We start from the raw sequence: 17,709 nt of genomic DNA, 5'->3' as shown, positions 1-17,709 counted from the left end.
TACACACAGTTTGATGCAAGCTTGTCAAGATGGAGTAGGCTGGGAAAGACTGAATGGTCCATCTTAACTACTGTCGTGTACCACAAAAGCCCCTATTTTGAAGGGCTAAACCCCAGTATTACCCTGGAAGTCAAAGGCTCCACATCCCATTATCATTCATCAACAATTTAAATAATGGCATAGAGAACATACTTGCTGAGTCTGCAGATGACACCAAGCTGGGTGGGGTTGCAAGTGCTTTGGAGGAGAGGGTCATAATTCAAAATGATCTGGACAAACTGGAGAAATGGTCTGAGCTAAATAGGATGAAGTTTAATAAGGACAAATGCAAAATGCTCCACTTAGGAAGGAACAATCCGTTTCACACGAACAGAATGAGAAGTGACTGTCTAGGAAGGAGTACTGGTCACAGTGGACCACAAGCAAAATAAGAGTCAAACCTAAAATAACACACTTTGAAAGAAGAAAAAGTGCTAACAATACAAGTATGTGTTGGGTCAGGAGATGAGTGTGAAAGACTGTGTGTGTGCGTGTGAGTGTGTGTGAGGGAGAGAGAGACAGTGTGTGTGAGATTTGCATTGCCCTTTTAAGGATGCTGAGCATGTTCAGACATAGGAGCAGCTGTCAGCAAGCTTCCTCCATCCCGAGCCCTGTCGTTTCCCCCCTCTCTGTGGAGATGGGGTACAAGGGTGGAGGAAAGGTTAGAGGTCTAGGTTAGATATTAGAAAAACTATTTCCCTAGGAGGGTGGTGAAGCACTGGGATGGGTTCCCTAGGGAGGGGGTGGAATCTCCATCCCTGGAGGTTTTTAAGTCTCGGCTTGACAAAGCCCTGGCTGGGTTGATTTAGTTGGGATTGGTCCTGCCTTGGGCAGGGGGCTGGACTTGATGACCTCCTGAGGTCTCTTCCAGCTCTAGGATTCTATGAAAGAGGGCACCCTAACATCAACACCCCGGGCCTAAACTTTGCACCCCAATCTCCTATGCTCGGTGACAACCTAAACCCCTGCACCTCCTCCTGCACTCCTGCCCAGGTCACAACCCCTCCCAGACCCTGCACTTCCTTCCTGCACCCCTTCTCCAGGTCAGAATCCTCTCCTGCACCCATATCTCCTCTCAGATCCTGCACCCCCTCCTGAACCCCAGACTCTTGCCCCAGGTCACAACCACCTCCTGCGCCCCACTGCCTCGCAGATCCCGCTCCCCTTCCTGCACTCCCATCCCTTACCTCAATCTCCATCCCAGACCCCGCACTGCCTCCTTTAATATCACAGACGAGCCTTGGAGCACTTTTCAAATTCTTGGAGTGCCCACCCTCCTGTAGCCAGACATGAACCCCATCTTGGTTTACGCCCCCCCCCCCCCCCCCGAGAGCAAGAGAAAGGCAGTCAGCCTTTGATGCCCTGGGAACGCAGGTGTGCTGCCTGTCCCTGACTCTACCATAAACAGAAACCAGACAGTAAATGGGCTAGCTGACGACCCGGGGCCTCCCGCTGTCCTGATGGCTAGTACCAGTAGTTGACACGCCTGCACTGTCCCAGGAGAGGAATCTTCGCCCATCACATACCAGAGGTGCCCATTGTCTGCATTTTCCCAGGTGTGTATTATGCTTTGCACCCTTCGTGGGAAACTTGGCGTTCAAAGCCATTTTTCCTAATTGGCCACTTGAGACCAGGAAGAAGCCTACATGACCCAAGCGGTATAAAGAGGGGTTCAGTAGCCCACCCCATTTGAGCTCCAATCACCTACACCTGCTGGCAGGTATTGATTGTCTCCCGAGGTCTGTGGGACGCCCAACCTCGCCCTACTTCTTCCCGAGGGATTGAGAGAAAGACGCTGGCCACGCCAAGTCTGGAACGCAGGGGTGAGAATTATACCTGCTAGGTGTCTATTTTGCATGCATTTAATAAGAGCTCAGAGAACCAAAAGGGTTTCAGGGTACCTGTAAGTGACTTATTAGTGTAATTTCTGTCCTGTCCTTTGTAGTGGCTGTGTTATCTGTAACACAGTAGTAGCATTTAACAGCTAAGTTTACCCTGTAACAATAAAATAATAACTGTTTAAGCTTTAACCTGACTCCTTCAGTTGCGGTAACAGAACCAAGCACAATTTAAAAGAACTTCAGCCGGTCATAAGGGACAGGTATAGGAAGAGCTTGGGCGTTTTGGATCGTGTCACTCCCAGGTGACAAATCCGTTGGGGCATCTCTCAGTCTTCCCTAGACTGCCCGCTGCAAAGGGATCCTGTATCCTAGCAGCTGAAATCTGAGGTGTAATAAGCTCTCCCTGTAAACTTCTTGGGGCGCCCAACCTTCTCCAGGTTGCCCGCTGCGAAGGGACTCCGGTCTCAGCAGTTGAAGTCTCGGGTGTATAACACACACACACACACACACACACACACACACACACACACACACACACACACACACACACACACACACACACACACACACACACACACACACACACACACACACACACACACACACACACACACACACACACACCACTCACTGCCCTGACCATTGGCTGACACCTCCCCATCTAAAATTATTGCCTACCCCGACTTAATTAAAAAAAGTGATCTTGTGCTTCAAAATGTTTGGAGACCACTGCCCTGAGGTTAAGGCAGCAACACAAGAAGAGAACAGACTGGTTAAGTAGGAAGGGATAGAATTAAGACAAGACGCTTGAACCCGGGTTGGCGGAAAAGGGGGAGTCTAAAGATGACTTCAGACACTGCATTTATATGGGCCAGAGAAGAAAATGGAGGTATGAGGGAAGCCAGAGAGGAGGGGGATATTGCTAGTTGGAGTGTACGGAAAATAAATATTTCTCTCCTCTCCTTGTTCTGGTCAGCCAAACAAAGAGAAACACCGACAAACACACAACATAACCAGTCTGTGCTAGCACCCTTACATGAGCAGACTGTACAGATTTTGTGTATACATAGTAATTTAAGAAGCAAACAAAACATGAAAAACAAATCCGGAATTAACAATGGGCCAGATGGCAATGCTAGTTTGAAGCAATAAACATGAAAAACAGCTTCCTTCTGCTAGTACTGATCAATTCCCCTATTTAATAATGTAATTAAAGGCACATTTCTGCTACCATACATATTCAGCACTAGAGGTGGCTTTTCTTTTTCTGTCTTCTTCTTCTTCGCTTAATGCAGCAGCAATATTTTAGAACTCTCTTAAAACCTGAGACCTCTTCGCCCTTAAATGCTAATTAAGATGAATACTTACCTGCAAAGGTTCAGATTTAAGCCTTGCTCTCTATTGCCAACAAAGCTCTAGTAAGTGAGCTGCCGTCTGCAGCACCGTGATAGGAACGCCTACCTTGCTGCTCCAATAAATGTTGTTATTTAATGAATTTCTCTTTTGAAAAAAAAAAGAAGCTTTTTTGGTATCATTTAAATTTGAGGCGAATTTAACAGCTGAGTAGTAGTGTAGCATCTATTCCTTGCTCATCACAAAGCTCAGGTCAGTGAGAGAAGAGCTGTAGGGTAGAACCTACTATTTGAAAAGTAAATGAATGCAGTACTTGGATCTTACCAAAAATAATCCAATCGGGCAGCAGGCGCGACCATCAAAGCGCTGGATGTGCCATTTGGAGCTCTTGAATGTGAGGTGTTTTTGTTAGCTATGTAAATTACGGTCTGAATACAGGCTGCACCTCATTGTGCTAGAATGGAGACCTCACTGGGAGAGTTATTAAGGAGAGTATGGATTTGGATGAGGCAACTCAGCATCTGCTTATGTGACCATAAAGCTAAGGCATTTCCGCATGCGCATTCACATTGGTTTTCAGTATTCAGTACAGGACTGAAGGCAAAGTGCCTTCAAACACCAGATGAAACTGCAGGTGCAGATGCAAAACCCAAAATGACACTTGCAAAGTCGCAAGTGCAAAAAGGGCAGCTTTGTGAAACCCAGATCCAGTGAGGACCTGAAAGCAAGGTCGACCTACCCGACACATGAAAGGAAGCTAGTATAGCACTAACAGGCCAAATTCTACAGTCAGATGCAGAGGCACCGTTTCCACAAATATTAGCACAAGCTGCATGGGCATCTATGAGGGCAAAAGCTATCTAGAAACAGAAACGTATGTGCTCTGCCAGCATGGGATAGCATTACCTGATTCTCTTTGGTCTAGACCCACACTATTCCATCTTCTTGTGATATCGATGTACAGAATATCTGCAGAAGCCATTGAGAAATTGCTGTTATACAGCTTGCAGTTCCTATTAAACAGAAACCAAATAAAGAGAAAGAAAAAGTTAGCCAAAACTGTGGGAAGACAACTGGGATCAAAGGGTTTATTCAGGCCAGGTGGGCAGCTATGAAAGCACAGAGCTAAGCCAAAAGCCATGGCCAATGTAGCTTGCTGCAAAGATCAGTCAGACCAGCGCTTGTTGAACATACATGGGCGTAACCAGAGACAGCCCGGTATATACTCCCTTACAACACCCTCTATATAGCCCGTCTTCCCATTGGTTCACAACACTCGGACATCAGCTCTGCTAGGGATTCACTGGGAGCAGATCCAATGCTGTGGTTACTGCCACAACTCCAAGTCAGTTCTGAACACTTGGCACATACAACTTCATACCAACAGCCTGAAAACAACAGGACTAAACAGTTGCTACTCAGGCTGAACCTCTCTAGTCTAGCCCCTTTGGGATTTGACTGGTGCCGGACCAGAGAATTTGTCGGACCAGGGAAGGTCAATATGGTCTAGCAGCATCACATAAGAACATAAGAACAGCTGTACTGGGTCAGACCAAAGGTCCATCTAGCACAGTAGCCTGTCTGCTGACAGTGGCCAGCTCCAGATACCCCAGAGAGGGTGGACCGAAGACAATGATCATGCGATTTGTCTCCTGACATCCTTCTCCAGCCTCTGACAAACAGAGACCAGGGACACCATTTCTATCCCCTGGCTAATAGAGTTTAGGTCCATAAAAGGCTATGAAATTATCTAGCTTCTCTTTAAACTCTGTTATAGTCCTAGCCTTCACAGCCTCTTCTGGCAAGGAGTTCCACAGATTGACTACACGCTGTGTGAAGAAGAACTTCCTTTTATTAGTTTTAAACCTGCTACCCATTACTTTCATTTGGTGTCCTCTAGTTCTTCTATTATGGGAACCAAAAAATAACTTTTCTTCATCCGCCCTCTCCACACTACTCATGATTTTATATACCTCTATCATATCCCCCCTCAGTCTCCTCTTTTCTAAACTGAAAAGTCCCAGTTGCTTTAACCTCTCTTCATATGGGACCTGTTCCAAACCCCTAATCATTTTTGACCGCCGCTGAACACTGTGTGGAAGTTTTCAGAGAACTGTCCACGATAACTCCAAGATCTCTTTCCTGATTTGTCATAGCCAGATTAGTCCCCATCATACTGTACGTATAGTGGGGTTATTTTTCCCGATGTGCATTACTTTACACTTATCCACATTAAATTTCATTTGCCATTTTGTTGCCCAATCACTCAGTTTGGTGAGATCTTTTTGGAGTCCCTCACAGTCTGCTTCTGTCTTGACTATCCTAAACAGTTTGGTATCATCCGCAAGCTTTATCACCTCACTGCTTACCCCTTTCTCCAGATCATTTATGAATAAGTTGAAAAGGATTGGTCCCAGGATTGACCCTTGGGGGACATCACTAGTTACCCTTCTCCATTCTGCATTCTGAAAATTTACCATTTATTCCTACCCTTTGTTTCCTGTCTTTTAACCAGTTCTCAATCCAAGAAAGGCCCTTCCCTCTTATCCCATGGCGATGTAATTTACACAAGAGCCTTTGGTGAGGGACCTTGTCAAAGGCTTTCCGAAAATCTAAGTATACCATATCTACTGGATCCCCCTTGTCCACATGTTTGACAAGAACTCTAATCACCCATACTTCCACTGCTTAATGGCTCTTAGAAGACATTTAGGGGTCAATTAGCGCTAAATAAACCCCAGAACACTGACAGCCAGGACTGGTGGCTGTAAACAAACTTTATGGGACCACAGGAAACGTAGACACACCCATGATAAGTGGACATCCGGCTAACTAAAATCATGCTGGACCACGGATGTTGCCAGACCAGAGAGGTTCTACCTGTACATGGTTTTTAATTAGCTGGGTTTTATTAGAGATAACCAAAAAATCCACTTACTATTCTCATCCAATTGCTACAAACTGTGACCCTCCTGAAGCTATTATTATCACTGAACAATACTCACTGATCCACTGGAAATGCCTCTAGACATGGAGAAGCTGAGCGACTGATCCTGCAAGGCACTGAACATGCTGGCAACATTTGCTTTGAAAATCCCTATTTTGCTAGCAAGGGATGTTTCTGCTGGGAAATATTACGAGTGTTTTGCTGTCCTGCTCTTCCAAGTAGCTTCTTAACCCTCCTCGCTGTCAGAGAGCTGGTAGTAGTGCTTTAGAGACAAAGGGGGATCTAGGGTGTGAGCTGAGCCAGATCCGACCCGCGGACAGCATCTGGCCACTTTCTATGTATATCCTACTGCCTGGGCCACCAAATTCCCAGGTGGGGGCTCAGGCAGCCAGGTTCTATTTAAATGGCTCCCTGTTCCTGGTCAGCACTACCTCAGTAGGGGTGAGAGCCACCAGCCCTTTAAATAGCCAGAGCAATCCCAGGTAGCTGTGTCTTTAATTCAAAGCTTCTGGCCCCGGACAACTCTGGGGGGAGGCTAGTCCTCAGCCCCGCCCCTGCTGTCCCGTCTGTGGGGGATGGAGCCGGCCCATAACCATGTACCAACATTCTTTAAGTGGCCCCCCTGCTCTAAGGCACTACAGGACTACTCTTTTTTTTAAAACTTAAATTTGCAAGTTTAATTCTTGTGTGAATGGAATGAACAGAGACATCAGCTCGCTTGCACACTACCTTCCACATCCGAATGCCTTAACCAACCAACCAAACAATGCAGGAACTAATTATTCTTATCAGCCTCTTGTAACTATTTGAACAAGCTACTCACTCTCTCGATTTTTTCTTTCTTTCCTTTTCTCTCCTTTCCACTCCCTTCCCTTATTTATTCTTGGATCTGGACTTCTAATACTCCAGTCATCTGATGAAATGGGTTGTGCCCACGAAAGTTCATAATACCATCTACATGTTTTGTTAGTCTTTAAGGTGCTGCTAGACTATTAGTTGTTTTTTAAAGTTGTTTTTCCTGTTACACTAACACAGCTACCCCTCTGAGACTTCCAAAATAAAGTGCATTCTCAGCACAGTCTTAGCTTTTTTTGGCAACTTGGAATCAATCAGCTTTGCATCAAAATGACAGTGGGAGTGGGGAAGATGAGAGCTAGTTGTAGAAGTTCTAAGGACATGGTACATTTAGCGTTCTGAGGATCTGTCAGAGTTAACAAAATCTGAACATTAAAAAAAAGAGTTTAAGGACAGCTGGCAGTCGGCAGCTCAGGAGACTGCTGCAATTACAAATGTGAAACATATATGTAACATTTAAGATTTAGTTGAATAAAATATAAGCACTATTGTGTTTGTGTGTGACTTAGTTCTTACCATTCCTAATGTGCTGCTGCAGCATCTGCAGCTTGCCACAGGTAATGAGTACTACGTACTACTTCCTAACTTGGTGTTTATTAATTTATCTAAAAAAAATTACACAAAGTAGCCCCTGTTAGATGTTGTAAAATCCTGTCCGGAGCTATAAAAGATCATGTTTTAGTGATCAGATTTGCATTGTTTGAAGAAATACGCGAAGAAGTATCAGTGGGAAACTTGATTTCAATCAATGACTTTTTTTGGTGATCTAGATCAATGCACCCTGCCTCTGACAAGATTTGACTATGGTCTAAGGGCTCTGTACTTCTCCAATGAGGCTGTTGCAAAATGGCTTGTCAAGCACCACATGTGAGGACAAGGAGAAGAATAAAGATTATTCCATAATTATTAAGAGGAATATCTATCCCTCCATCCTGACATTTATATTAAGCGCGCCCAGGCATCCCTATCAAGACTGGATTAAAGAGTAAAAAACATGCGGCAGCAAACAATCCTGCACTGGCCTGTGGATAATGCAGACACCCCACAGTCTTTTCTATATATAGATGTTTGTTTGTATTCATTCTTCACTGCTAAGGGCATGTGATGAAAAGAGGATCTCTGTATTTTAAGAGTGCATCTGCTCCTGCTGCTTATTTATTTTGTCAGCGCCAATGAAAGACAGAAAATGGGATATTTATTTGTACCGTAACTGGAACATGTAGTCATTAAATAACAATGACAAAGACAAAGGAAAAGTATATGAAAAATAAATTGAATTCCTTGTCTCTGCAAGTTGCAATTTCCTGATGCAAATCATTAGTGCATAGTGATTCAGTGAGCAGCATTTGGAAAGCCTCCTTCCTCGCAGGGACCAGCAGGGTACACACCCATGGCTAAGGAAATCACTGCTTCAATACCTCCTCTTCACAGTATTTAAATCCAAATAGACTCACCTTCCTCTGGTTTACTAGAAGTTAAAAAAGTAGATCAGAACGATGAAAAATACTAACCTTTGTTAAAGACCATCAATTGGCACTGAAATAAAGGCCCAAGTGTTCCTACCGAATAAAGCTTTAGATCACAGGTCAGGCTATGCCCATCTTCTTTTAAGGATATAGTGTCTTTTTTCAGATGCTAAACAGGTACCTAAATAAGACGCACAGTAAAAGGAACTTACCTTTGTCTCCAATGCTATTTACCTCAGTTGTGATCCCTGTGAATGATGTGTGCTACAACGTTCCAGAACTTGCTTTTCTACATACAGATATGGGAGGGAAATACAACTCTTGGACAGTGTCTCTCCAACAGAGTCAATCCACAACGCAAGATGACCTGAGACACAGCCCTACACACTTCAGAACCGCAGTTTGGATAAGCAAAGATCCAGAGTGACATTTAGCCAGATGTTTTCAAAGCAGCACAGGCACACAGTCCTTTTAATATGGAGCTTATTTCTTGGAAGCAGCAGACAGAAGTCTCCGAACGGGATGAGAAGACAGGTTTGCATCAGCATTATGAGGTGTAAAATAGACCCCCTTTCTCTGGACATCTCTATATGCTCTTGAGCAGAAGTGGGTACTAAGCATCCCAGATGCAGTTTGTCAGGGTTAGCGCTTGGCAGGCCACCAGAGGCTTTATTTACCTGAGCAGGTATGATAGCTCGCAACTCCTATTGGCCATGGTTCACTGTTCCCAGCCATTGGGAGCTGCAGGAAGCAGTGCAGGCTAGGCCATTGCTTCCCGCAGCTCCCATTGGCTGGGAATGGCAAACTGCAGCTAATGGGAACTATGAGCAGCCATACTTGCGGGCCTCGGGTAAATAAAGCATCAGGTGGTCCACCAAGGGCTAACTCCAGCGAACTGCATTCATCTTGCAGGCTGCTTAGTGCCCACATCTCTCTAGATTCACTCCAGCCTGCTTACACCGGCTCCATGCAAGTGTAAAGGAGACTCACTTGCTCAAATATGCACATCAAAGAGTTGGAAAAATGGTGTAAGCAAAAGCCAAATGGGTTTTTAAAAAATAAACTCAACTGAGGTGTCAGCTCTATGAATAAATTCTAGATTCCTGCTGAACTCTTTTAGGAAGCCAGTCATATGAAACTAGAGCCCTTCTGCTCTGCCAGCTTGCTCCCCGGCCAAATGGATAATCCTCAATTTGTGGCATCAGAGCAATTCTGATGACAGCTCATGCCACTGTCACAGACAGCAAGTACACGACCATCAATTACAAAAATGGTACTTAGTAAATGCTGACACACACTGTTCTTAGGCAATACTGAGACAGTGATTTAGGGGAAGGGTTTACATAGTTAATAAGAGGAGATAAATGCATGCATAGTCCGCCTTTTACCAGAAGGAAAAAAAATATGTGGCTTGCCAGGTATTAGCATAATTCACTCAGTAAACTGCTGACTCGTACAGCACATTTCAAGAGATGGACACTGTGCAAATCAATTAAGACAGAATCTATTATGCTTATTTTCCCACTCTGTTTTGGGAGGTAGAAGTTAAGAGTAGAATTCAGTGTCCCAGAATATAGTGCAACTAACCTCTCTCTTGCCCCTGCAGATGACATCTACTTTATTTTCAGAGGAAATATGATCAAAACATTAGCTCATAATGAGGCAGAATTTAAAACAAAAATTGCCTACAAAGAGAGGCTTGTTAGCAAGAGCAACTACAAAACACAAAATTTACCAGCCAAACAGCTTTGGAAACTCAGCTATATCAAATGGCATAGACAGATAAGCACAGAAAGATTACCACATTGTCCTTTCATTCTGAAGAGCTTTTGAATTGCTGAATTTTGAAAAACATTCTGCTTAGTAACATTCTGTTCATAGCTCGGATGCTTACGCAATTTCTTCTTCCCTCATTTACATCAAAGGACATTGGTATGAAAAAAATACCCAGGATTTGATTTTTGAGGCCTTCTGCTCACAGTGCTTGTTCCTTTAAAGAGACAACCCTCAATTTAAGGAATCACAACAATTTCTATAGCTGACAATGGCAGTGTCACCTATCAGCCATTTCCTTTTCTTTCCTTGTTAAATACCAAGGCAAATTGTGAAAAATGGGACCTCTCTTTTTGTCCCTATTAACAAGAATGCAAGTAGGTGTCACACAATCCCAAGGTTGTGACAACACAGTTCGCTGCCTTGCAAACATGCATGTTCTCTAATACTGGATGATGAGCAGTACTGACTATAAAAAAAGAAAAATACACGTGCATACTACAGAAGTTACCTCACTAATCAGCAATGACGAGAACAAAAATACACAAGAGTGTGCAACTGTTCAGTGGGATTTGGAGGGAAATGTTCTCTTTGGTTTTGACTACTCTACTACATGAACACAAGAACAGCAGTGCTATTGGATAGGTCTGGGAGATCTAAAATCCTTTACTACATTTTTACGATACTCTACGCGTATGTCTACACTTGCACCCTAGTTCGAACTAGGGATGCAAATGTAGGCATTCGAAATAGTCAATGAAGCGGAGATTTAAATATCCCGTGCTTCATTAGCATGATCTCACTGGCGCGTTACTCCGATCAACAGCTGTTTCGAAAGTGAAAGTGCGCGGCAGGACCCCTTGGTTCGAACTAACGTTACTCCTCCGAAAATGAGGAGTAACGCTAATTCGAACCAAGCAGTTTGGTTCGACCTAACACATCCCTAACGCGTGCACTTTCACGTTCGAAACAGCTGTTAAAGTAATGCGCCAGCGAGATCATGCTAATGAAGCGCGGGATATTTAAATCCCCGCTTCATTGACTATTTCGAATGCATACATTTGCATCTCTAGTTCGAACTAGGGTGCAAGTGCAGACATACACAAAGAGAGTTTCAAGTCACTGACCTTATAAAAGTTCGGAAACCTGTTGGTCCCAACTTCATTATCCCTCTTACGCCAAGAAATCGGATAAACAATGCAGCCATTCTGTCCCCCAGTCGCAGATAGTTGAACTGTTTGGCATACTTTGGAAACACTTGCTTGAGACAGAGGGAGGGTAAGCTGGCTTCTGGATTTTTGCTGATCTCATGTTCCAGTTTCTCCGCTGATCCTGGTTCCATCAGGTCTTCTTTTGTGTCTGATGAATGCTCAGAGAGTTGAGATCTGTAGCACAAACAGGAATTGTACTTGAGATAAGTTTATCACCGGAAGACACTTTATCAATCCACCATGAGTCTGTCAGCATCCTTATCATTAAAACCTATTTTCAGGGATTTACATAGTAATTTGGATGCAAACATTCATTGTGGGCTGGAAAAACACATACAAGCAACTGTGTTCAAAATTAAAAGACTAAATAAAACCTCAGCTGAGCTGTCTACATTTCAAAAAGGAAAGAAGGATTTCTGATTTCGGAGTTCTTCATACTAGCTGAGTGTGTGAAGAGATGTGATGTGGAGAGCTACTCACTCCCATGGCAATGAACGGGAGAGATTGGGGCTCTTAGCACCTCAGACAATGAGACAATGTTTATTTAGACTTTAATAGGTGATGAGCTTTCGTGGGCCAGACCCGCCCACGAAAGCTCATCACCTATTAAACCATCTTGTTTGTCTTTAAAGTGCTACATAGTTTTCCCTTTTGTTTTAGCAAGATCAGACTAACACGGCTACCTCTCTATTACTATGTAGGGTTGAACGTTCAAGACAGAAAAAACTAATTTTAAAGGGAATGTCCCCATTTGTCAAACTGCTGGATTAGCAGCTGTGAGAATGTAAGCCCGGCATTTATCCAAACCCGGAGACAGCATGGAGCATGGCAGAGCAAGCATCCCAACACACTCCACTGCGGTCCTTCAGCCCGGCCCTGAAGGACACTTTTAGGGTGGCTGGGTTTCACTCTCAAGGCCAATTCAGTCTTTTCTGCCCAGCTGCCACCAATGGTGCCAGTGGAGATGGAAGTTTTTGGCCCAGGCAGAAAAGCCAAAGCAAGGTCCCTGGGACTTCCCTCCAACTCTCTACAGTTTTGGGTGGACTCTCTGTGGCTTGGGCTGAGCAGCTGTTTGCTCCAGCCCACTCCCTCTCTCACAGTCTCCTCTCCTCCCCCCAAAATCATGGAACTAACATGACATTTGCTACCATCACAGTATTTACTCCATGTGTGTGGAATCCCCTTTCCCTGTCCTGCATCTGTCTTATCTATTTGAATATAAGCTCCCGGAGCAGGGTCTGTCTGTGTTTTGAGTTTGTACAACACCGAGGGTTGTGGTCTGTGATAGGCCTCCTAGGAGCTGTGGAAATCCGTATAATAAATCAGACTAATAAAATACTGAACCAGTACCCAGTATGACTTGATGGGTCACGGTTAGGGATGTTAGCTATCAGGTAAATGAACAGTCGAGTAACCACATGAATTCTTAGCGGTTACTCAAATATTCAATAGTCTCCGGGGGTGGATCTGACAGCGAGTGCACTCTGGCACCACTCCTGGGGAGCCCCCTGCAACCCTGCACTGCTGCCTCTGATACAGGCACTTCCGCTCCTGGAAATGGCTGGCATGTGCCTGTGACCCATGGATGGGAGGTGGGTCTCTTCGCACTGCCCCCACCCCAAGCATCAATTCTACAGCTCCCATTGGCTGGGAACTGCGGCCAGCGGAGGCTGCAGGGGCGGTGCCTATAGGCAACAATGTGTGGAGACCCCTTGGCCCAGATACCTGAGAGCCACTGGCTAGAAATGCTACTATGGGCATTGCTATTTAATGAGTCCCCAGTTACAAATCAGCATTGTATTAGAAAGGCTTCCATTGCTTCAGTTTGTCCAGCGCTTTTCAGATCCAGTAAAACAGCATGTCAGTGAGAGCAGTCTTCCCTCAAAACTCAGTGCCACCTTTGCATGGTAGAAAAGCCCCATTTTTCTCTTCTCTAAGTATACTAAGATCAGAGGCTGTCGAAAGTCAAAATCCTCCAGCAATTCCCACCCATGAACACTGAGCAATTCTAATTCTAGACAACAAGCTCTCCGCAAATCACCTGAAAGGGGAATAAATCAAATAGGAACTCGGAGCCCGCGGGTGCGGGGAGCCAGGTCAATAATACAGAACTGAGAAACGGTGATTAGTGTACGACTCTCTCGCTTCCTGTGCCATTACTGTGCAGCATCATCCCCAAGCAGAACATTCACGGGAGCTGTTGCTGGGTTATTCGCTGACACCAAATCAAGACCTGCATGTCATATCTGCATCTGCACACTGCTGCTGGCCCATCTGCTTTGTGTGCTGTTTCCTGTGCTTTGAGCAAGCTTGGCGGGAGGTCTATTATGAAGAAACACTAAAGCTGGCGTTTAGAAATCACTGCTCAACTTTAATCTAAGGGGATTAGCGATGAGACAAACGGTTTTATTTTTACACTTGTAAAGATGTAGTGGTACAGGTCACAACATACTGACTAAACCAATGCGAAAAAGTTATTCAGTACAGTCTAGTCCTAATGCACCTAAATGCATATTCTAAAAATACATGCCAGTATATTGTCTCTAATACAGGGGTCGGCAACATATGGCACGCAAGGAGCCTGTGCTGCCACTGGAGCCTCGTGGCTGGTGCACTGCTGCGAGGCTGCAGCTCCAGCTCATATCCCATCCTTGCGTGGGCCGCAGAGCTACACGTGGAGGAGCACCACCCTGCTCTGCCACCCTCCACGGAAAAGTACCACGTGCCACTGGGTGTCCACATCGATTGTTCCTGCAGAGCAGGCTGCAGATTGGACGGCACGGGGCCTGGATGGGCGGGACGAGCTCTCATGGCGCATGAGAGGTCCCCTTCCCTGGCAGCATTTAGGCTGCGCTGCACGCAGTGGCACTGGGAGGAGGTGGTGCTGGGGCTGAGGACCCTGCACATGCAGAATGCAGGTAGGGGCCCTTTGAGGCCTTGCGCCCAAAGAGACTCAGTCTGGGGTCACGCAGATCCGTAAATAGAAGTGCATAAGTTAAATCTCAGCACGCTACTTCTGAAAGGTTGCCTGCCCCCGCTCGAATATATCCAGCCTGAAACCTGGATAACGAGACACTGATTTTCACTATTTGCATTTGAGCTCTCACAGAAGAGAAGAAACCAAATTTCATAATCAATGACACTCCACTAAAAAAGCCCTGGCTACAGCTCCCAACGGTCAAAATGCAGGATCCTAACTAGCCTTAAAGGATACAAGAGCACGGTGAGAGAATAGCACCAGGATCAAAAATTAGATGAGTTTGTAGATCACTGTCACCCAAAACCATGCTGTCTCCTCATTATGGTCTTCCAGCCTCTGCCTATTGCTCGAGTCTTTCCCTCCCCAACAGGCATACTATCCACAACCGTGCACAAGGGCATTTCCCTATAGTTGCTAGCAGGCCTCACTAGACAAGCAAGACATTCTAGAGCTTTATCCAGTCTGTCCTTAATTAATTCAGTGATGGAGTTTTCCATCTCTGCCTTGCAAGGTCTTAAAAAATGTATCCCCTTACACTAGGATGGCCACATGAGATGGGTAAAAACTGTCCCCAAATTAACATCTCATGCAACGGACAGCCTCTGCAGCACATCTAGCACTGCACTGCAATTTCAGCATTGACTAGGAGCTGAAATGCTTTTGTGGCACGTGAACCCAGGACCTTGCAGGCCTGCAGCAAAGCCAGCTAATGGACTGAGCAGGTACATTGATTTCAACTGGAGCTGTATTTGGTTCTTGATCTCGAGAGGTGAGAGTTTGGCCTACACTAAAGGGTCTTCACACTTACATTTTAGCACTTCATTGTGCCCACAGATATGAATGCGGAATTCCTATTGATTGTAGTCGGAGTGGCATACCCAAATCTGAAGGCAGAAGTCGGTCCTACAACTTTAGTCTACCTGAGAGACCATTTGCTGTCGTGAGGCACAGCCTTGAGAAGATGGGAGAAGAACTGTCTAGCTGAAGACCCTCAAGTTTGGAACGTTGAGTCAAAGCAACTTTGTGCGCGTCTCCTTGATAAATGGCAAGGCTTTCTTTCATTCCAGCTTAATTATTAGTTTGTGGGAAATACTGCTCTTGAGAAGGTGGGCACCTGGGGCCCAAAATCTTGCACTAGTTCTGGTATGTTTACTGAAGGATGCTGCTCATTCTTATTTTAATGTACATTCTTATTTTAATGACATTTTTGTTTGCAGAGGCCTTTGGATTCTGAATACTTTTAAAATTAAAATGCATTATTATATTGTCTGCTTTAGAATTAAATGGAAGCTCTGGCAGAATTCATTTGTAATAGTATTTTGGTAAGATGAACCAGTATTCACTAGGAACTAACCTGAGATCCCTCAATTCATTCTGAAGAGGCCACCAGATATCTAACACAAGGTACCAGTTTGGGTCACTACCTTTCTGAAATGAATAGGAACCAGAGACCAAGAAGATGAAAGTCTTTTTACCCTATCACAACTTCCACAAGCCACCCCATACCTCAGTCCTTCTGAGTGTCATTTTTGTTTTTCTTGTTACCTATGTATTCCAAATAGCTCAGAAAATAGCTCTAATTAATTAGTTGTGAAAAGTGCTTAAGTGGGTAGACAATGCAGAACTATTGTCACAAATCTCCAAGGGAAATGAAACCCTGCACTGAAAAGATATATTGAGTTCTAAATGAATCAACTTTCTTGGATTGTAACAGCCCATCTACTACCATGATGTGTTTTCAACTTCAGTTTTCCATACTCACAAACAGAATGAAAATTAGATTTAAAACATAAAATAACTTTTTCCTAATGAAGAAACATTCTTATATGATCCATCCAAACAGTCTTGCACTACAAATCATTTTATTACTAGTTTCAGAGGTAGCTGTGTTAGCCTGTTTCAGCAAAAAGAACAAGGCATCCAGTGGCACCTAAAGATTAACAGCTTTATCAGGACATAAGGTTTTGTAAGTTGCAACTCACTTCATCAGATGCGTGAAGTGAAAGAAAAAGACACAGTAGGCTCTCTCATTATAATAAGTAATTTTCCACTTTAGGTGTTCTCATTTTCTTATTTCCATCCACCATGATTGAATTAGCTCTGATGTAACCATCCCATTTCTGTATCCCTCCTGTCTGTTTCTTTCACTTCATGCATCTGATGAAGTGAGCTGCATAATAAAGTTGTTAGTCTTTAAGGTGCCACTGGACGCCTTGTACATTTTATTACTGCAATCTCTGATAGCCCAAAGTACATGGCCTCAAACTGAGATAAAAAGGAACAATTACATTCTTCTCCACTTTTCACAAGCGGATTATGCAATCTTTAGGCAACACTTCTTCTCTAATGCCTTCACATTTAAATAATGTTTGCATAAGGAATATGCATTGATTTAGAAGATGAATCCAGTTTATTTTCTTTAAAAATACCAGGTCTCTATAAATAGATAGGCTCATTTATTTTAATGTCAGCCAGTGATTCATCTATTATTGTTACAAACATTTAAAATTGTATAATGTGAAGATAATAAAGATTTAGACCCACTTTAGTGCTTCACTACTTCAAATTACAAGATACACAGTTAGTAACTGCCAATCTATCCTCTTTGCAAGTGTATAGAAAACAAAAGTATTTTCGTATGTCCCAGAATCCAGTGGGGTTGTTTCATTTACAAGCGAGTGCCCTACATAATAAGGCACACAGGAAGAGATCACATGCAATTTGGCCAAGTTATAGCTGTTACTTTATTGGAATAAATAATCACACACAAAAAATGCAGGTATGTTTCAATTTTCTTACACCTCAGCGTGCACTTGAAAATCACTCAAGTAAATTACCAGGCAGTGAGGTCTAATGACCTAAAAGAACAAAGCTGGGAGCAACCAGCTACCAAGTTCTAATTGTGCCTCTGCCAATGACATGTTATGTGTTATTCAACAAATTGGTTAACCTCTACAAGTCACAGTTTCCTCATCTGGGGAGGGAAAAAAGGTTGGTTGGGGGTGACAGTATTTAAATGATCTCCCTCAATGGAATGTTTATGAGGATTAATTAATTACTGTTTGAATGCTTTGAAAATGTAAAGCTCTGCATAAATGCTAAATGTCCGCTAGCTACGTAGACCACACCCAGCCCAGTGATAGCACAGAGCTTCCTCCTCTACAGTCTATTTCCCTCACTTGCTTATATTTCATTTTTCAGCCATTTGTCCTAACCTAACAAAGAACAATCCCCCTTTGGCTGC

The 17,709-nt window shown here is 44.0% G+C and overlaps 1 protein-coding gene across 1 annotated transcript in view; it reads right to left on the bottom strand.

Moving 5' to 3' along the window:
* TTLL11 (tubulin tyrosine ligase like 11) overlaps positions 1 to 17,709 on the bottom strand; it is a 137,261-nt gene that overhangs the window by 16,323 nt on the left and 103,229 nt on the right. Inside the window, exons 8-9 of the mRNA XM_075905425.2 lie at positions 11,402 to 11,659; positions 4,140 to 4,246 (exon numbers count right to left, since the gene is read on the bottom strand). Coding sequence (XP_075761540.2) covers positions 4,140 to 4,246; positions 11,402 to 11,659 — 365 coding nt within the window. The remainder of the gene's footprint in view (positions 1 to 4,139; positions 4,247 to 11,401; positions 11,660 to 17,709) is intronic.

The sequence above is a fragment of the Pelodiscus sinensis genome, chromosome 23 (assembly GCF_052426305.1).
Source record: "Pelodiscus sinensis isolate ZL-2025 chromosome 23, ASM5242630v1, whole genome shotgun sequence".
Taxonomy (NCBI): Eukaryota; Metazoa; Chordata; order Testudines; family Trionychidae; genus Pelodiscus; species Pelodiscus sinensis.
The sequence above is the reverse complement of the archived record's forward strand: the minus strand, read 5'-3'. Positions and strand labels throughout refer to the sequence as shown.